Genomic DNA, 22,268 nt, shown 5'->3' with positions numbered 1-22,268 from the left:
TTCGCTTTGAAAGCCGCGAATAATTGTATGGAACCGTTTTTCAGAGCTAGTTTAACTGTGGTAAACTTTTAAAATTGGGTTTAAGCCTGAGAAAGTGGTCATTTAATTATAGTTTAACTGGAAATCATAGCACTGAAAAACCTGCCCTGAATAGAGCTATCGACAGTCGGTTGTGCGTTACCAAACGACCCGGATTTACTTTATAATGGGCCAAGGACTGTCACTCCTGCAGCATTCCCCGTACATGTATGGGAAATGTTTTTGCTATTACAAAAACAACAACAAGAGCTACCTATATAGTCTATCATATATTTATTGATGTTTCAACAACAACAAGGGCAACTTCATTGATTTTCAATAGAATTTAAATAAAAATGGTAGTATAAATTCAATAGTTTTTGTACAATTTGTGCTCAAACTGTTTTGATTCTGTCTTAGAAAGACCTTTTTGACTAGTAATAAATAAAATACGCCTTGAGTAGACGTTCTATACAACCCTGCTGGGCTCTGGTCATCTCTTGGTTCATTAGTTCATTCATCTGACAGCTGTCAGCAGTAGTGCGCTCATTAAACAAACCAGGAATTATTGTTGTCTTGTGAATGATAGTGACACATTATAGCGGACGGTCGTTTGTCAGTTCAAAAAAATTAATCGAGTAAAAATTTATTTTTAGTGGTTGAAAAATACAAAAAAATATTTTCAAAGGTTTTGAGTTAATTGAAGAAAGGCGATTTCTACTTGAATTGTTTGAATATTGTGGATTTTATGATTTAAACCTAACGTTAGCGAGATTGGGATGCATTTTTGGAGCGCTGAATATACAATTTTAACTTGAAAGGTAAATTTGGTTTTATTTTAATAATTATGTAGTGAGTTAAGTGTTAAGAATTACTTATTTTATAGTAGTTTTGGAAGTAATGATATGTAAAAGAGCTAATATTTGGAGGTAATGATATGCAGAAGAGCTAACATCCCGCGTTTAAAATCACTACCTAACTTTTGTCTTGTGGTTTTACATATAGGAAAGAGTTGCCAATATTCGATAAACATTTTTTTCCTCAACATTGGACTTCGTGCCTTATTGGATGTCACTATTTATTTTGACAAACTGTTTAAATGTGTTTGATTGAGAGAAATCGTTTAACCATATAGCTTTTTTTTTGTTCGTATAATTTTTACTGCATGGCCTTATTCATAATGCTTCTATGCCTTAGGTGGTTGTAATGATAAACTGTAAGAATGGCATATTCAACAGGGCATTCATGTAATGATGTGAGTGTCGAAAAAGCAGTTTTATGTTGATATGGAAATAAATATTTTTGAATGGGATTTATTCAAAAGGGATTTAATCTCAAAAAGTTCTTAAACTCGTGCTTTATATAGTTGATTCTCCATCAAAATGCACCTTTATGAAAAACTACATTTTGTACAGAACAAAATGTGAAGCATTTTCTCTAAGGCATGCGTTTAAAAGGATATGATTAAATATTTATTAGATAAGTGGTGAAACTTGGAAATTATTCTGGTAATATAGAATTATTACATTGTAGGTGTTTTGCTACCCATGGCAACCCTATTGACAATGATGTACATCACAAGGCGATATGACTTGCCTAGAAAACGTATGATATGAAGTACACCTTTAATGCCGACTTAATATGTTCCAACCGATTTCAATGTTGAATACAGTGCGTCTATATACTGCCAGACTTTATTTATTTCGTGCCACCTGCCAAAGAATTTCAGGCCAATATATACGCCTGTGACCAACTGACGGATTTGTACCGTGAATTTAGAGCACATAGTTAAAAAAATTAAGCGTTGGGGTACGATTGGTAAATTTATTACAAAATGTGTTTTTGTCTACGATTACGAAAAACCTAACCTCAAAAAAAATCTACAATCGATAATATAGACACAGGAAAAAAAGAAGCAGAACGAAAAATGTGAACAAGCTATATACAGCATACGCTTAAACATCGGCAAATAAGCGTATGCATATGTACATACATCCATACAAACGTACAAACTAATACATGCAGCCGGTGAAGAGCGACGTATCAGTGAAGAAAACAAGAGAAACCAAACCGATGAAATATGGATAATGAAATTTCGATTTTAATTTCTGAACCGATTTGGATAGCACCGTAGGAAGAACAGCTAGAAAACCTCGTATGAATTTGAAGGGTTAGGTCGAAACCTTTCAAAGGGTTTAAGTAAACAATTTTTTTGGAATATATCTGCGAGTATAATTAGGATGAAATTGTAAATAAAATTTAAAAATAATGTAACATTTTAAGAAGGATGTTGCAAATAGATATTCATTTAAAACTTATTTGCATTTAATAGTTTTTCGACCCAAACCAATATGGCTGCCATCGTTGGTCGTGTAGTGCCGTCGTACGCTTCGCTTAAGTGGCGTAACTTAGTGTAGTATCACCATAGACGAGGCGACGTATCGGGACGGGCATACGTTTGTTCGTTATAAATTTATTTTGTGTATGTATACTATTGGGTAGAAATGCTACGGGCTTGGTCTTCTGCTATATACTTGCACAACTTCTAGATTTTGGAACGTAACAATCAGAAATGTCGTCTTCGAAAATATTGTTTTGTTTTATTAACGCTATGGCTTCTTTTTACCGCCGGTTTTTCATACTTTCAGTGCATAGCACATAGCATGCATAGCAAAGGTGGCGGGTAAAGGATTGAGAGAGGGCGAATAGCCAATGTGCTAATATTGAATGTATGCTACTAAAAATATATCCTTAACATTTTTCCGTTAGTTAAATTAGACACTACGATGATACGACTGGGTATATGCCTATGAATCTATATTTGTTTCTAATTTTTAATTTATCTTTCATTGCCTACAGTCCTGAAAATAATTCAATGCTCAATAAAGCGAATAAGAAATTACATATACACAGATTTAATTTATTAATTAGTGATTTTTTTTCCGTAATTTATATATTTTGTCTGTCATTTATACATTAACGTGTATGCTTGTTTTGCTGGCGTTCGTTTTTTTCTTTCAACTTTTTCGTTAAATGGGGAACGAGTAACGTCGTTGATGCCATAGCGACTCTGTCGTATAGTAATTTCATAGCTGCATATATCGGTGTATTTCGTGCGTTTCTCAATAATGCTTTCTTTGCATTTTTTAACGGTATCTGGTATGCTTTTTTATATTAAAATCTTGGTATTTCGAAAATATCGATTTTTCTATAAAACGATGGATATATTTTCCTTCATATAAGTATATTATTTATATATGTAGGTATGTTTATATTTCGTACATGAATGCCTAAAAAATATAGCTCTATCGCATTCATACACATCCGTCGGTATTGGTTATATTACGCTGTTTTGAGCTGGTGTGCCTCTTTCAGCATTTACACGAGTGCACCAGTGCTTGCCGGATTCTATGTGTAACTGTGGTTGTGTGTACTCGTATGCTCACTGCAATCAGGTTTTTCTCGTGGTGATTGCTGCTATGTGGACTCTGTTTTTGGTTAGGTATATATCTCGTTAATTTGTCCGACTATCGGAATATCTGGTGAACTGATGAATCGAATAAAATTCACACAGAACTTAAGCTCGAACCAAATTAAGAAATAAATTTTTTTTTAGATTTATATTTAAGAAAGTAAAGTAAACAGCGTTATCTGTTCGTGAAAACTTGTTTCATTTCTACTTTTTAATTCTATTCGAAGAAAATAAATACAATTTATTTTACCTTTACCTTGTTAACCCAAAAATAACTAACACGTACGAGTACATACGTAGCCTAGCAAACTTGCCACTTACATTATTTAGCTTTACACTTCAATCTGCTCGTTTATTAGCCATCGCTTCTTGGGTGCCTATTTCTATTGGCGAAAATACCTGATTTCTTTTTTTTTGCTAATATTTAGTTATTATTTTTATATTTATCGTAACAGCATCAGGGCGTTTATTTGGAAGAAAGATTGCTTTACCTTATTTTATTTTAAAAATATGGGTGTGTTATAGACCGACTTTTCAATCCTCTATTCATACTGACGCTTCAAATAAAGAAAATGTGCGCATTTCTGCTACTTAGAAATGGCAGCAAGGCTGGCGTCTTTTTGGTAGGTATGTAGGTAGGTAGGTGCGTCTTTTTGCACTTGAGGTAATTTTCCTCTAGAGCCTGGATTTGGTTTTTTAAATCACTAAACGATTTTTATAAAAGCTATAGATCTACATTTTTTTTAAATAAAATGATGTCACTTTCCTTCTCATAAATTCTCTTAAACTTGCTGTAACCTTCAGTTATCGCTCTCCGAGGCTCTCTTAGTTGTCTGCTGCTTTTTATTGTATGTAGCTGTGTAGACTGTACACACACATGTGCAATTTCTTCAATTGTCTGCTAGAGATATAATTGTGCAAAAGAACGAAACAAATTAAAAAATCATATTGAATCAAAATTTTTAGTTTTGAACTTGTTTTGGCTAGATCTCATAAGTAATGCAGTCTTCGGTAATTTTGTTATTGTGGGACATTTGTGAGTTTACAAGTCATATCGGTATACATACACATTTTGGGTAATTCTCAGGTACATATATACAGATATGCATACATATGTACGGTACGTGTAAATAAAATTATTAGTAATGCAATGTGGCAACATTTTTCATCTCATTGTTATCTTTGTTATATCTATTGTACTCGCATGAATCCAGAAAACAGTTGAAAATAAAAATTGTCTGTGCTACTTATAAAATTTCAAATAATTAAAAAATACTAAATCGAATTTGTTGCTATCTCAAGTTTTGATAATATATATTTTTCAAATACTTTGGTCTCCTTATTTTTTTAACTTTGCTTCTTCTATTTTGTCAAAATTTTATTAAAACTTTATCCAAACATTTTAATAAATAATTTCTTTCAACGTACTAAATTTAATAAAAATTTCCAAAACTTGTAGTATACCTGAGCTTATGCATTAATTGTCACGTTGGTTTGTCTGAGCACACAATTTTATGTCTCGCTCTTTTTACGCTCTCGTGAGCACGAGCGCAGACACATACACACAGACAAACTTACGCAGATACAGATTTCGTAATTGCCTATTGGCGCTGGTCAGTTATCGGTCGAAAAGTGTTCCGCAGATCTAATACTTAAAATAACCGCCCTTCATTCCATAAAATGATGTTTTAATTTCTTTATCATAAAATTTTTTATGAAAAGAAAGAAAAACGCAAAAATTTTCTTCTCCACAAGATATTGCCCGCTTGTTTGCCGCAATCACCTAACAAACAGCTCTTCATTCATTAAGTTTTTGCAACTTTTGTTGTTGTTCTTCGTAAGTTACGCGTTGTTTATTCGCCATATTCCTCTAAGGTCTGCGGCGTTTGCTGCTCTACTTACTTGCTCCATCCCAACAGGTTTTAAGTTTTGTAATATACTTGGTTTATATTCACATTGCAAAGCTGGTAGTTATATAAGATTTTTAAAATTCTTTTTCTACGCCTATTTGTATTTTATATTTCGGTTATTTATTCTTTAATTTCGAATTTTTTTAATTTCATATAATTTCGCATTATCTATCACTCTCATAATTCTAAAATATATTTATGTGGATGGTCTTCGTGGTTCTTCGGTCGGTGGGGAATTCAACAAATGCACACCCAGCCTAACAATACAGATGCAGATTTTTCCATACATATTTAGGTACACGATAAAATTTTATACCAATTGGATTGACGGTAGAGAGCGAAATTTCGCTTGCTTTGAAAGAGATACTATGATATTTATCGTGTGTATCTACTTGTGTATAGGAAAATTTGCGTGTTTAAATGTAAGTATGATTTTTATTGGCATTGTACCATATATAGTACTTGTCCGTCCACTAGAATTGGATATTTGTTTTCTTATGTAATGCCAAATCTAGTCATAACTCAAATTTACTTATGCAATAATATCATTTCATTTGCTCCAAGGATGTGGAGTTGCTAAGAGAAATTACTTATTTGGTAATTTCTGTGGTTTTGCTGAAATTCAATTGACCAAAAAATAAAGTTGAATAAAGATAAAATATATGGATTATTAGAAAAATACTACGTTTTTTAAAACAGTGAACCACACCTATTTTATTATACATATACCTACACACATACAGTTGTGTTCAAAATAATAGTGCATGTCATAAGGCCATTGGGAATTTTTTGCTTGCTTCTATGGGAATTGGATTCACAGCTGCTTTAAAAAAAATCTTGCATTAAGAAAGCTTCTTCAAGCGGGCAAGCAAAATATGTGCTGCAGAACCCACATGTGGGATAGCTTGTCCGATGTGGTTCAGATGCGATAAAAGAAGATCCAACGCGCTCTTTTCTTTAAGTTTGTTTTATTATATAAGTAACGCTTACTTCCAAGCCAATGTCACTGAAGGCTCTGGAAAGGGAAACGTTATGAAATTCCAGAACAAAAGGACGTATGTAAGAGCCTAATTTCCCAGACATGACATCAATAAGACCAGTAATTTTGAGAAAAAGTTCAGAATGGCACCAGGAAAATAAGGCAAGCTGTAATGACTATCTTAAATTGGTATTTAAAAGCCCAGAAGAGATAAGAACTGGAGTCTCAGTAAATGAGTAAGTTTTTGAGTATTTTCCACACGGAAGAAGCGAAAAAATCATAAAAAAATGTACGAAATCAAGTAATTGGTAAGAAGTGTTACATCAAGAAACAAGAACAGCTGAGAAAGCAGAAGGATTACTAAGATAAATCCCCTGAAACTAAAAAACGGGACAGCACCGGATATTGTATATTGCATTACTGCTACAAATAAAAAAAATAACACCAGATAAAGAAGCTTACTGGGAAAATATAACAGAGATAAAAATTTCATTAACCGCTCGAAAAAATAGTATGTCGTCGTCTATTTTAAAAAGTTAGTATAGACAGAAAACAAAAAAAAAATATGTGACAGCACCTAGCGCAGGTAAGCTACTAGGGAGAGTGTAATTGGAAAAGATACCAGAAAGAAGAAATGTACACAGGATCGGTACATGATTTTTGTGTCACTGCCGTAGAGGCTTCTGAGCATGTGCTTCTAGAGAGCGCAGTTTCACCAAGAAGACAGCTAAAGCATTTACGGTCATTATCATCGAACTCTTTTAGGTCACCAGTAGATCTTTACATCGAGGAGCACACGTTCTCACGACAGTCGGTTCTGCGTTGCCACGACGACCCAGATTTATATTTGGCCGTGGACTGTTGGTCCAGCAGTATTCCCATACAGTTGTGTTCAAAATAATAATAGTGTACCTAACCGCATATTATTGAAATTTTATCGGATAGTTGTACGTGCAAATGAAAATTATCGCTTGTCAAGACAATTGACGGAATATGCCGAAATAAACAACTACAAAGTAATATAAAATGGAAGTCCGCTTGAAATCAGTTCGCGGCAGTCGTTTTTATTATTGGAGTGCGAAAGATCCTGTTCAAAATAATAATAGTGAAAGTTGTAAAGAGAAAATATTTCGTCTAATTGCATCTGTATTTCAAAATAAGTAAAAAGAATGTATTTTCTAAATTGAACATTTTGTCTAGTGGGAAAGGGAAAACATTGAACGGAAGAAAAGTGTAATCTCATTATAAAATGAAGATACGAAGGCAAAACGTATGCCGAGAGGCATGTTATGCAGTTAATGAAATAAAGTATGTAAAAATGCAGGAAGAAGAAAGCAGGAAAAGAAAGGCGAGTAGACGATCGGTGCATTGCTCGCAAAACAGTAAAAATTACACGTAAGTGCAGTGACCTTTCGTAGACGACTATTAGAAGAAAATGTATATGCCCGAAGCCCGCGGAAAGTGCCCCTTTTACCAAGAAGAAAACAACTTGTCGATAACTGCCTTGAATTTGCAGGTAATAGTAAAGCTAATTCGACAGTATGTGCGTGGGCCACAAAATACTGAATACCAGCCTAGATATACTACTAAGACGGTGAAACATGGAGGGTCAAAAATATTAGTTTGGGCATGATTTTTTATGATATAATAGGGCCAATACTTCTTATTGACAATGCCATGGATCAACATGCCTACGTGGACATCCTGAATACGAATATGCTACCAAATGCAGAATACGAAATGCTTTTGAAATGGGTATTCCTAAGATCTTTAAAAGTTTTTGTCCCTTATCCCTCTTATAGCTTCCACTTGTTATTAACCGGGTTGTTCTGGTTACGTAAAACCGATTGCCTTGCAGAAGGTCGATTCTATCGCTTTTTTTTGTCTTGAATGTAATTCAAGGTGACATTGATTGTGTGTTTCTTTTGCAACGCATTAATTTTCTTATTTCGGCGAGAACTTTACGAACCTTATCCTTTTTATCTCAAGATATTTCGAGTCCAATGCACTTATTGCTCGGACTCTACACGAATTTTATGAGATTTCAAATTCCATATCGTTAGATATTACAACAACTAATAATCAATTCTCTTCTTTCATCATTTCATCTTTCATTCGCTAAAATATATTAATTGTCAAGAGTCAGTAAGAACCTTTATGTTTTTTGACTGAATTAAATAAATTAAAAACTCCGAGGCTAGAGAACAAAAAAATGTTAAATCAAGTTTCGAAAATGGTAATCTGGCCACACAGATCACCAATTGGGCTAGGGTGACGTCACTGAAATTGTCAAATTCGTTGAGAGCAAAGAAACGGAACCACGATGTCAATGGGATGTCCACAAAAATTCTCCAGTGAATCGAAATCTGTAAGCATTTCTCTTGGCAAGCATTTGAAATATGTTTGTATATCATGAACATTCATGGTGGCCGTTATTCGGTTTGTGCGAATTTGACAGATATGCGGACGGCTTCCGTTTTGTTTGTTTCACCAAGCTAAAGCTAAATTTTGTGAAACACGAAACGAATGACATGGAATCCAAAGTTCCCCTCAAAACATTTTTTTATCACCATATCTAACGAGCAAACCTGGTGATTGAATGTTCACCAGACAGATCTAGTTTACTGGGGCGGTCCCTTGGTCGAGAAAAGCCCGAGTCATTCCGTTAACGTAGAACCGGCTGCCATGGGAATGCCGACGAGATCCAGGACAAATCAAACAGAGTCCTAGTTTAGACAGACATTAAACGACATTCACCGGGAGACTGTTACCACCCTCATAAGCTTCCGTCTAGTGAATGCCGTAATCGGAGTCCAACCACCATCCATTGCAGATGAAGAGCTTCAGCTTCCCCGTGAGACGCGCGTAACACTGGCATAATTACGTTCTGGATATTGTAGCAGGTTATACTCCTACTTATCCAGAATTGACCCCGACATACTTAACCTATGTCCGGCATGTGAAGGCACCCCGCACGACACTAACCAACTTTTCACATGTCCTTTAAAACCCACTCATCTAACACCCCTCTCCCTCTGGACCCAACCCGTCGAAACAGCATGTTGCCTGGGCCTATCCTTAGATGAGCCTGAGGAATACGACCGATGATACATTCTACACTGACGGGGCTTCTCTTACTACTACAACAACAGCAAACCTGGAATCTATCATCCTTGATTTACATTCCTGAATTGAATATTATAAAATAAATCTTCTTCTTGATTGGTGCGTTATACGCTCAAGCGATTTTGGCTGAGTGCAATAAAGCGTGCCGGTCGTTTCTTTCTCGTGATAACCGGCCCCAGTTGGACACACCAAATGAAGTGTTCTGCGGCTCGCACGATCTTTTCCAGCATCAGGTTAAAGAAGTCACACGACAGCGAGTCACTTACGTCACGCCCTTTTCCAAAGAAATTCAGTTACTATTTTTGAAATCGAACGTCGCGCGACTAAGGCCCATATTACTTCTTAAAATTGTCTGAATTGCCATTATCAAGAAAACAATAATAAAATCAACAAGATCTCGAAATGTAACTACGAAACTTGTACACGTAATACCATGAAATTTTACATAGACGTCAATGACCATACTATCAACCTAAAAAATAAAGAACTGATTTGATAGATCCGCGAAATTTTAGTTGGAAAGCGATTTCTAAATTTAATCACATCAGTACTGTAGATTAAAATTTGTATGCAATTTTTTTGACCGGAACTGTATGCTTATGTGAATGTATTTGGGTACGTGTGAGCTTAGGCAGTGATCCTTTCTTGCTACTTTGCTTGTGTAATGACATCCGCTCTTCAGTTTTATTGCTGTAGCGGTAATTTTGCCTCTGATTTTTAAGGCGTGGTTGTTTGGGAAATTGGGAAATTGTTATGCAACTTTTTTTACGAAAATTAATGGAATCTTAATTACATATTAGCATGCACGTTAATCAAACTCGAATTAGCTTAGTTCAAGTTTTAAACATTTCTGTCGCATTAGAGCTTTAGCATTTTTTGGGTTAAGTACATTTACTTTTGAGCAAATTTTCTGATTCGTTTATTAATTTTATGATGCTAATTTATTTAATACTATGCATGCTATGTGTTGAATATGTATGAGCGTATATGCAATACATACTTAACTAGATAAATTCCCATGCAATTTTCTTTTCCCGACTTGATTCCTAACGCCTTGAACTAATGTCTCGAAGGAGAATATTTTACTTACATACATATATGTATGTATGTATATGTATGTATGTACATATGTATGTGGGCTTGGTATAAAACTGTAATATGTTTGTATTTCATATTGGTTTTTTTTCTTTAATTTATACATTTTTCCTATTTTATCATATATAATATTATCAAATTTTTTTTTCAACTTCACCGAAATATTTCCATCGATTTTACAAAATTTGCCGAATACACATTCTCTTCCAACACAACTCTTCCATACATACATATATTTATAATACGTCCTCCCCCTTCTATCTCGGATCCACTTGCTACATCGACGAACGACCTAGTATTCATGCGAGTGTATGTAGCTTTTTCATTTAAACGAACAACTTCGGTGTTTTAGTTTTCTTATTGTGGTTTGCTCTCCGGACGCTCGTTTTCGTCGTCTTGCTTACTTGTACTACTTTGTAGCCTAGGCCTTTGGTATTTTTATACGCCATATTGTTTTTGGAAGCTTGTAACTTTTTTTTGTGTGTTTTATTGCTTAAGTTTAATCTCTACTTAAAGTCTATAGAGATTTATTGCATTATACCAGGTACGTAATTCAATTCTGCATATAACTGTATTCATTTACCTTTTGCCTTATGATTTGAACTTTAGTACCCTCACAACAACACAATTAATGCTACAAATTACAGTTTTCCTCAACTTAGGTTTCGTATAACAAAAATTAAGTTTGTGTCTAAAATATGTATGTTTTCATAAAAATATCTACCAAAAAGTTTGCCTTTGCCCCCATTCAGACTCGGTACAGTAGCTACTAGTAGTTACCTCTCGCTTTTACTGCTTAAGGCGCACATCGTTCGTTTTCATTCGTGGCTTTGCTATGCTTGACGCATTGTGCGTGTGTTTGTTGGTGTCTACGGTTTCTCAGGTATAATTTTGTTCGTCGTACTACTCCTGAACTCGTAAACATTTCCATAGTTTGTTGTATATTTTGTTAATTTTTATTAATATTTTGCCTTTGAGTCCTCGCCTATAAAAATCGTATTTGTATTGAATGCTTATCACCTACATACATTCATATCTTCTTTCCGCATACACAGCGCCCTCTTCGGCAATATACCCTACTTATTTTTTTATCACATCTGTATTTATTGTTTCCTAAGCTTGGTATATACATACATACATATGTACAGATATTTGCTTATTTGAAACATTGAGCAACTAAAAATCTAAAACACCATTGTATTACATTTGAGAATCAAGAAATCGGGTCTTAAACTCTGTGTAAAATTTGCACAGAAGTTCAGCATCCACATAAGACTGTGGATGGTAAGTGCGTACTCTACATACATATACATTGGTATTTGTGAATGTATTTGTTTTTGCGTTTACATATGCACTAGCGCAACAATACTTTAACTTACTGCGGCTTTACGAATTTGACGTTTTGTTGTTTCAGGAGGCACCACTGGCGAAGTCAATAACTAACAGGCATCTCAGCAGTGCGTGTTGCGAGATGCATTCAATTGCTCCGGTAGTTTTTTCAGCCTGATTTGTTTTTGATTTATACTTTGGTATTGATAGTAGTAAGCATTTATTCCAGAGGGATTTGATATACTAAAGTGCGTGCTACATTCTTGCTTTTCTCCGAACCTGTTTTCCCTTTAACCCACCCTGCGACCTTTTAGGTTAAATAAAAAATTTTGCTAAGCATTTGTTTTCATTTTTTTAATATTTTTTTTTTATTTTTATTTTTTATTTTCATCCTTACATCTGTGCTCATTTGCTTAGCAAAATATTTCATTCAATGAATTTTCAATCATTTTATTTTCTTCTATGAATAAAAGACAAAGCTGCGAGTAAACTGAAAGCTTTGTTTTTAGCGGCGCTTTAATGGAAAAAAGCTTTCGCATGTAGGTAGGTGGTATAAGGTATTTTTATTGTCTAATTTCGCCAATTTGTCAACCATACAGTTTTTGTTTAACTGTACTGTAAGTATATCATATAGTTAGAGGCGATATTGATAGGATGTTATTTTAAGACCGCTTGTGTATGTTCTTTTTCGTTACCTTGTATGATTATGGTGACGCCATCCGTACAAGTATTGTATGTAGGTATTCTAACCTAACAAATTTTTTACTACTTTTGGTCATCAATATTTAGTTTTTAATTGTTGATATATATTTAAATACGGCCCTTATATGAGATATATGAGATATAGTTGCATAATATGCACCTTTGTACATACATATGTATCTATCATCAAGGAACTTGTCAAACCACGCGCTTGTCGTGCATAACACAAAATCCACTTGCGTTCCACATGATGTACGTGTAGCATGTTCTTCCTCATTTTGATATATATGTACATACATATATGACCTGGTAATTTCACTTCTGTGTTTTCCTAGAAAATTTAGCTTTTCAATTAATTTGGGCCTCTGACATTTATTCAATCTATTAATTAATCATTTGGCACCTTGACGGCGATTATATCGTAAAACGTCTTTAGAAACCCCTGTAAAATATTAATATCTACATATATGTAGTTAGCAGTACCAGTTCACTTTTTGACCTATTCACTTCTTCGAGCCGAGTAAACAACTTTACCTAGTAGCGCATCGGCGTACGAGAAATCATACGAGCTACCGAGCTAAAGTTTAGACAGTTTGTTCAAAATTCTCTGCTCGCCACATTTTCAGTTCTTTGCGTCACGTGAAATCGACCGGTTGTGTTTTGTGTCGTCTATGTAAACGTTGCCTGCCCGCCGTTTATTGGAGTTTCAACTGAGTGTGTGTTTGTTGTATGCGTGTGTATGATTGCGCGATAGTGTGCTCTTCGTTAATCACAGCATTGACAGATTCAGTTTTGCCGTCCTGAAACGAAAGTTGATCTAAATTGTAAGTTCGAAACTAATTTTTTCGAAACTTTTTTATTTATTAATAATTTTGAAAGCTTTATTCTTTATTTTGTAGTTATTCTTTTTTCATTTAATTTACTTTTGTTTCTTTTTGCACGCTCTTTTGATTTGGCATACGCTCTTTTGCTCTCTTTTTGTTTGCGTTACTTTTCTTAGTCTCTTTTTGCGCTCTTTCGACTACACTGATTGTTGACGGTTCGCCTGTTTCCTGTAACGTTGTTGCTTTTATTTTGGCAATCATCTCTTCTGATGTACATATGTACGTACGTATATGTATGTATGGAATCGCGTTCAGTTTACTTTCAATGTGTTTTTCATGTTTCTTATTGCAATGTTTTTATGTTCTTTTCTCATTGGATTCCTTAAGTTTCTCGTTTCGGTTTTGCCCTTTCTTTTCATAAAATTGAATTTTTTGTAGTACTAAGTTTTTTTGCCTTTTCTGACTTGTGTGCAGTAATTTTGAGTAGCTGATTTTTGTTGCTAAGATTGTATCACCGGTAGCTAAGACGTTTTAAGGTTTATAAAATCATATATGCTAAGATTTAAGTGTGATTTGTACTTCTTTCTTCCAGGTAACTTTAATGCAGAGCTCACAGTAAATACTACTCCCCACAAGCGTAAAAATGATGGAAGTTAAGCAGAGCACGCCAACTGACTTCAATGCTTTATCAGCCGCTACTAGTAATGGCAAAACCAATGACATAGATGTTATGTCCGACTTGGAGCCGACTAAACTGAAAAATGATTTATTAAATTCAAATGGTAAATGAAGGGCAATTTTATTTAAATTGATAGATCTCAGTATGGTAGTTAAGTACACAAATAAGGATTTCATAAAATTGTTCTCCGTTCTCAAAACAGTCAGAACGGCCTAGATTTATATCAGTAAGACGTCAAACAAAAAAGTGGCAAGTGTTTTATGCCCTTAATATTTTAATATCAACCAGAACAACAAAAGTCTCTGATCTGCAAACGTTTAGCAGGAAAATCCGGGGACTGTAGCACAAGAATCCTGAGATGGATGTACATCATGATAATAAGACTAATATATGATATATAGAGCTGTCGCTTGGGCATCGAGAGTCACTCACTCTCTCGACGGCGCGAGCCGCGCTAACTAAGCTTCAGCGCTTAGTATGCGTGTGCATCACGGGGCGATGCGGACCTGCCCTACAGCTGCGATGGAGGTGATGTTGCGAGCTGACACCGCTTCATATACTTATTCAGCAACATGGAAGTGTTGAGGCTACAGCTCCCACTTACCTAGTTACCCATGATATCACTAAAGTCATCAAATTCGAAAAGAAGTTCAGAATTGAACTAAACGATAAGATAAATTGCAGCATACCTGCATTTGAAAAGAAACTTCACGAGTGTACCGTGCTCTGGTACACAGATGGCTCGAAGACCTCGGAAGGCGTAGGCGCTGGAATCTACAACCCCAGAACCAAGCGCTCTGTGCCGATTTGTAGTTTTCCAAGCATCTTCAAAGCGGAGATCTATGCCATCTGTCTAAATGCAGAGAAAAACTTAGACATAAATTTCCGGAAGGAGCGAATTGCCGTTCTGAGCGACAGTCAGGCGGCGCTCATAGTCTTATCGTCCTGTAAGATCAAGTCCTCATTGGTGCTTGACTGTATCGAGAAACTTAATATACTAAAAACGCACAATCATATCCGGTTGATTTGGGTTCCAGGTCACAGCGGTATAACTGGGAAAGAAATAGGGGACGTATTGGCGAGAGAGGCTGCGACCTCGCCTTTAATAGAACCGAACCCTTCCTTGCTATGGGACAACACATTATCAAGGAGAAGCTTAGGAGTGAATAGCAAGGGGCTACGCCAGACGAAATCCTCACTGGGAGGGTGCAACCAAAAGAGGTTTAATAAACTCATAACCCTCCGCAAGCATAAACTGGGAATGCTCACGGGCCTTCTCACAGGGTACTGCAGACTGCGCAGTAATTTGCGCATGATCGGGATTTGGTCTACGGACCCCTGTCGTTTCTGCCACCAATCTCAGGAGATTGCATCTTCTGGAATGCAGAGCAATATAAGACATCTTGGCCAACTGCAGCCACAGGAAAGGCACATACACTCCATGCAACCCAACTCTATCCTGGTTCTGAATGAGGTACTGTGATGAGTAGAGGGCACGAAAGACCATGAGGTCGAAGTGCAAACCTCATAAAGTATCTATCTAACCACCACATGTAGTAAAAATTTGGTAACTTTTTTTCCAACTGAGCTCTATCAATTGCATACTTAAAAAATGTTACCATAGTATTTTTCAATAATGATTTAATTTTTAGATTTGCCTCAGAATGGCTTACTTAATGACGCTTCAAATGGTTTTACCGACCCCGACCCCGGCGATGGCTTGGATCTTGATGAATTAATTGATTTAAATGAAGCCGTAAATCCTGAATTGGAAGACGCGCTCTTGGGTGAAGATGATGATAGCAGTTCAAATGTAGTAGACAAATTGCTGGCTGAGGTGGTACCCAAAGCAGCATCTGTTATCGGCACTAAGACGGACGGTAGCTTAACAACGGCTAGTCTACACAACCCGGGTGATGATCTCGATAGGCTAATCTCAAAAATTAATGATCTCGAAGACTGCATTGAGACATCAACGGACAAAGATGAGGCTGTGAGCAGTACTGTAGCAAATAATAAAACAACAAGCGAAGAGGAATTAGTGGAAAATGTCGAAGAAAAGAGAGATTCTGAAGAAAAAGCGGACCTTCATGAGGCAGGAGATGCTCAAAAGGAGGAAAGTGATAGTGAACAAATTAAAGCGAATGAAGAATTCGTTCTTGATGAAGATAGAGAAAGTGACAAAAAACAAGACAATGATGTCAAAAGTAGTGAGGATAAGACGGAAAGTTGTGCAAGTGTTATAGCGGTTGAAAAGGAAAAGAGTGAAGTAGTTAGTACAAAAGTAAATAGCGAAAGTGTTGCAAAGGATGATGATGGCAAGATAGGTGAAACTATAACCAGAAAAACTAGCGAATCCATGGAGCAAACTAATAAGCCGGTGCAGAATGAGGAGTCTGATGACATTGATGGAAAACAACTTGAAAAAGAAACAGAAATATCTGAAAAAAGACAGACTGAAACGTCTGAAGAGATTTTGGAAATTAGCGACGATAAAATTGAAATTACAGCGAATGATGCTGCGGAAAAAACTGAACAAGATAACGAAGAACTAGTAACTAAGTTAGTTTCAGAAGAAAGTGCAGAGCACGGCAATATAAAGGTGGCGCAGAAAACGTGCAACCCTGAAGCAAACGAGATTGCCGAAAATAAAAATACTGAAAAGAACGAAATCTCTAAATTACATTTAGATATTGAAGAAAATGTTGTGACGCCAACAGAGAGTAAAGATGAGAAAGATAGTGCGTCCACATCGCAAGCGGAGGAACTTGAATCAATCAATAGTGAAGTGGAAAAAGTAAATAAAGCACTTAAAGCAGCACCGGACACCAAGAGCAAGTCGGAAGAAGCAGATGATTCTGATGATGATATAATTTTCTTTGTCGGCAAGCCTGAGGAGTTAAAAAATAAGGGCCTTATTGAAGTAACTCAAGAAAATGCTAAAGCAGCAAGCGATAGCAATGAAAAACAATCAGATTTGGAAGAGGTTGGTGCGCGCATGGATGTCGATGAAGATGACGACGTTGTGCTGCTGCTCGATGACGATGATGAGTCGATGGCGGGACAAAAGAGCAAAGATACTGTTGAAAAAGCAGATATCACGGAAGCTAATAAAATGGAAGGTACCACTGAAGAAATGAAATCAAAAGAGTCGAAAGATAGCAGCGAAATAACATCGGAATTGAAAACGGATAAAAATGAGTCTGAAGCCGCCAAATCTGAGTTACAATCCGACAACTCGGATAATGCTTGTGACAAATTTGAAACCGATAAATCTGCTACTTTACAAAAAGATGATGAAGCTAAATCAAAATCTTTGGACGCCGTCGACGAAACCAACAGCAATTGCAGCAGTAGCAGCAATTTGTTACAAGAGACTCAAACCATCGATAAAATGGGTACAAGCAGCATTTGTGATGAGGATGCTGATGCAGTTGACGAGCCAGATAATGATGATGATGCCGATGATGCAGAGAGCAGCAGCGCTATTGAATTGGTGGAGGACGATAGTCGCGCCGCAGGTGAAGAAAAAGAGTCTGCGCCACCTGCCAAACGCATTCGACTAAGTGTTGAAGTCGATGACAGCTTGAAGGCCGAGCAATCAGAAGAATCGCGTAGCAGCAACAAATCCGCCGAATCAGAACAAAAGGAAGTATTTGAAGTAATAAAAATTGCTGAAGACAGCAATGATGCTGACAACGAAAAATCATTGGGCGGTGGTGTTAAGCGTTCGCATGAGTCGCTGGAGTTGAATTGTGTTCAAGTGTCTAAAGACGATTCGTTAGAAGAAGTGGCTAACAAGAAGTCAAAGATAGAAGAAGCCTCCACAACTCTGGCTTCGCAACAACTGGAAACTGCAACAGTGACTGAAAGTAATGTTGTGGCAATTGATAAAAAGGAATCTGTTGATATTAAAGATCCGAAATTGGAAAATTTGGAAGAAAAAATCGAATTCGGCAAGGTGTTGCCACAATTACGTGCAATCGCTTCAAACATTCCAATACCCCTCTATCCTGCGCCACAATTTGTAACTTCCAAGCCGCCTACATTAAGCTTAGACTTCCTTAAACGTTTTCGCAAAAATTTCGACAATCTTACGAAAACCGATTTGGAAGAGCTGATATTGCAGAAGGTCGTCGAAGCGATCGTGCACAAAAGTGAATTTGCGGAAATGCGTGAAATCATCGATAAACAAGAGAAACAAATAACAACACACCGGGCTAAAATTGCCGAAATTTCAAAGCAATTCCGCGATTTGGAAATGGTACACAATCGAGTGTTAAAGGACATTGAAACAAAGAACTCACAATTCATTATGCCCGTTAAAATCACCCGCGCTGTTGGCTTACAGGTATATGTACCGAGTAAGCGAGGCTCAGATGCTGCATCAGTTAACAATTTAGCCGGTAGTCATCTTCAAGTGTCCACATCACCGCAACGCAGCAACATGCCACCGCCCTCTTCGCCGCCCCGCCTACCGACTAGTGCGTCTGAAACGCGTACCGGTAATACGGCGCTAGCTTCAGCGGCAGTAGCTGCCGCAATGAATGCGCGACGTGGTTGCGTGCAAAAGGTGACACCCCAGCGGCCAGTGAACACCGATAACAACATGTCTACATCCCCTGGTGTCTCCACGTATCGTATAGGTAGTGGTGCTCTGCAATCGGCTTTGACGCAGGGTTCGCAAACAACAGCAGCTGCTGCGGCAACGCAACAGACGAGTGGCATGCCGCGCGTATTGAATAAAGGTGTGGCGTCGGGACAACCGCGCCCAGGACGTTTTCTACCAACAGAACAACAGCGTGCACAGCAATTGCAACAACAACAATACGCGCGACAACAAGCGCAAAGTGTTAGCCTGTAAGTATCCATTTTTTGTATTTTTGAAAATAATTGAATTTGAAAATGAAGCAGTTCCAAAGTTTGAACCGCATATATTTGTTTGAATGTAAAAGAAAAAAATTAAATGCGCATCCTACCTTTCGCAACATTTCATTTGCTATAATTGCATTACATTCTTTACTTGCTGATGCGCGATGTCCAATTCTTTTTCTTAACTTTCGCTAACCAATTTCAAAAATATACTATTAAAAATATTATTTTTTCTCAGTCGGAAGTTGGCTCCAAAGTCTACTATCGGCACCTTGCCAGCACAACCAACACAATTCCGCCGCCCCGCCGAAACGACGATCTCCTCTAACGCATCCGTGGATCACTACATGAACCAGTTGAATCAAGCCTCGCCAGCAGTGGGCACTGTTACAATAACTTCGGCTAAGCCGAAGGAAAAGGCAGTAATTGATCTAACAGATGAAGATGAGGTGGCTAGCGCCGCTGCAACACCGCCAGCTCGCCAGCGCAGTGTTAACACTAGCGTTGCCATTAACACACAGTTGTTGAGCGCTACACGTGCTGTGCCTCCACTTGCACGCATGCCCTTGAACCAGCAGACACCTGTGCGAGCGACTGCTGGTGTGCGACAACAACATCCAGTGACAGGTGAGTGGTTGATGCTTAATATAATTTTTTAAAGGAAACCAATTAATGAATTACTTTTTACAACTTTTTTTGGTACAGCAGCACCAAAAAACAACAGTGCACTCATGTCGAACATCTCTACACCGCCCGGCACAAGCATTACACGTGTACACATCAGTTCGGCGAGTATGCCAGCGGCGCCGATACGCAAATACAACCATCCAGCGCCACTGCCAAACACACCGCCACAACCATTCAATCCTGGCTGGAAGTTACCTCCTCCCAGACCCACTATACGTATCAGCAATCTCGATAATGGCATTGTCATTTCTTGGACCATGGAGGATTCTATGGATCGGTTTGCTGAATGCGTAACTTATCAGATATATGCATACCAAGAGACATCCGGTCCGCCAGTGGTTGATTCATGGCGACATGTAGGTGATGTGAAAGCAATGCTACTGCCCATGGCTGTGACGCTAACACAGTTTCAAGAGGGCCAACGCTACTACTTTGCAGTGCGTGCGGTGGACGAACACAAACGTCTGGGGCCATTTAGTTTGCCTAAAACGTGGAGTTAAATGCATATATAGAAGTTTTTAATTTTATGGGCGGGAGCTGAGGATATTGACAATTGACTAGGCAGTTGGTAATTTTCGCATGAATTTTCATTCTTATTATTTAATTTTCACAATAGTTAAGTGTTTTAATTATAGGGTTTACAACCTCATATTTATTTACTTTTATGTAACATAAAAAACTTAATTTTAGTTGCTTTAAGTTTAGTTTGAAAACAAAAACAAAAAGAAAATAATAGTAAAGGAAATCTTACAAAACTAAAATCACATGCAGTCATACGTAAAATAATATTACAATAGATATTTTTATTGTTTATATTTCACCATATTATGATGTTTTCGGTGAATTTGTAACACCATAATTGGATAATGTAGAAATAGAGATTTACTCATAATTCTTAAATTAGGACTCAATTAAAATAAATATTAATAAAACTGAAATAATGGCATGTTTGGGTACATTAACCGCATCATATGTTTAACATAAGTACTTTTAATCTACATTAAAATAAATATTACCTAAATGGCATACCTAAATAATTGAGCAGAGGTAGCAAGATATGAAGATTATACACAAAATCACACAAACATGCGAATAAAATTATTTAATTAATGTACATATGTGGCAAGCGTATTAATTTTTCTTGTAAAAGGGGTTCTTGCGACCTTTGACCGGTATATGATTTTAAAAGAACTTCAAAATGCAAATGTATTTGTCAATTAAAAATGTATACAACACCATCATACTATAAGAAGCTTGCAAGGGGCGAGGTTCAGCGCACGAGACAGGCTAGTGAATACTTGCCCCCACTAAATCAGCGGCCCTTACTCGATGCTTTCAGTCAAAGTTCCATAACTCCCTTAGTTTTGCACCGATTTGCTTAAGGTTGTGTCACAAAATTACAGCAGCGTTAAGCGTTTTAAATACGCAAAAACACATATCGGTTAAAAAGCCCAAATCAGTCACTAGTACTTAAAGTCTCACTAGTACCAAGTCGAAGCTTTATAACTCCCTCAGTTTTCTTCTGATTTGCTTGAAATTTTTACACAAAATTAAGGATGCGTTAACCTTTTTAAATCTGCAAAAACACAAATGTATATATATATATTAGGGCGGGTCGATTTGAAAATCGCTCATTGCTCTGGCCCCTATTATGAGCAATATTCGATCTTCGACTGTAGTCGAAAGAGCTGATCGAACGAATTTTCATTTGGTATTATGGTGCTCATTCGTTGAAGAATATGACTATTGTGAATTTCGATCGCTCGACGCATTTACAATAGATAATGTTTTCTCAGCTGATACAGCAAATCAAAATAAAAGAAAAACCAATTGTGTTGAAATTCTTTGCTAACATTATTTTTAAAAGTTAAAAAAAGCATTTTTTGTGAAAATGAGTACAACGGAGTTGTGGTTCGACGATTCATCGGACGATGAAAGATTAGTGGAACTAGCTAGAAGTAGAAAACAGTTGAGGGACGCATCCAACCCCCTAGAAATGGCTTCCACTGAGCAAGTTTAGTATTTTCAAAATGTGTTGACGTACTTAATATTACAGAAATTTCCTTACAGTTATCTGATGAGACCCTTAACGATGATGCTGAAGATATTGAAGTGGAGTCAAATAACGGAGAAGCAGAAAACATACGAAATGAAATTCTTGGAATATTATAGAAAAATCTAAAAAGTATTAAATAGAAACCTTTACGCCACAGTTTCTGTTTTATTTTTGTTATAAATTTTCTTTATTCAATTACTCGCCATTCGAAAAAAAAATGTATTTCAGTTCCTCGACGTATTTCAGCCCATAGCTGCCAAAGGGAAAATAAAAATGTATTTCTATAAACATCACAAAAAAAAACCATTATTAAGCTTAATCCATTTTGCTGCCGTTCTCACTGGTGATCCCAAGCAATTCACCTCCGTTGTAAATTCCTCCCATTTTTTTGCTGCTTGAACTTTGGTGCAAATCCCTTTTGCGAATTGTGGATTCTCTTCCATTAATGAAACTAGCCTTTCTAATTGCTGTTTGGTACTCACGACTTTCGACCTGCATAAAATTAACACAATGGCCCCT

At 36.7% G+C, this 22,268-nt stretch overlaps 1 protein-coding gene across 3 annotated transcripts; it reads left to right on the top strand.

Annotated features, from left to right (window-relative positions):
- Window positions 1-577: 577 nt before the first annotated feature.
- Window positions 578-20,811, top strand: LOC128865860 (activating transcription factor 7-interacting protein 1). Of its 3 annotated transcripts, none has more exons than XM_054106243.1 (5): window positions 578-839; window positions 14,048-14,237; window positions 15,787-18,994; window positions 19,245-19,633; window positions 19,715-20,811. In XM_054106243.1, the coding sequence occupies exons 2-5, from the start codon at window positions 14,099-14,101 to the stop codon at window positions 20,191-20,193; spliced, it is 4,215 nt and encodes a 1,404-aa protein (XP_053962218.1). In that variant the 5' UTR covers window positions 578-839; window positions 14,048-14,098; the 3' UTR covers window positions 20,194-20,811. The 3 variants fall into 3 exon arrangements, with proteins under 3 accessions (XP_053962218.1, XP_053962216.1, XP_053962217.1); XM_054106241.1 differs by having other exon boundaries at window positions 19,712-20,811; XM_054106242.1 differs by lacking the exon at window positions 578-839 and adding an exon at window positions 13,257-13,455 and having other exon boundaries at window positions 19,712-20,811.
- The last annotated feature ends 1,457 nt before the right edge of the window (window positions 20,812-22,268 follow it).

The sequence above is a fragment of the Anastrepha ludens genome, chromosome 6, assembly GCF_028408465.1.
Source record: "Anastrepha ludens isolate Willacy chromosome 6, idAnaLude1.1, whole genome shotgun sequence".
NCBI lineage: Eukaryota > Metazoa > Arthropoda > Insecta > Diptera > Tephritidae > Anastrepha > Anastrepha ludens.
This window is presented reverse-complemented; position numbering and strand designations above follow the sequence as displayed.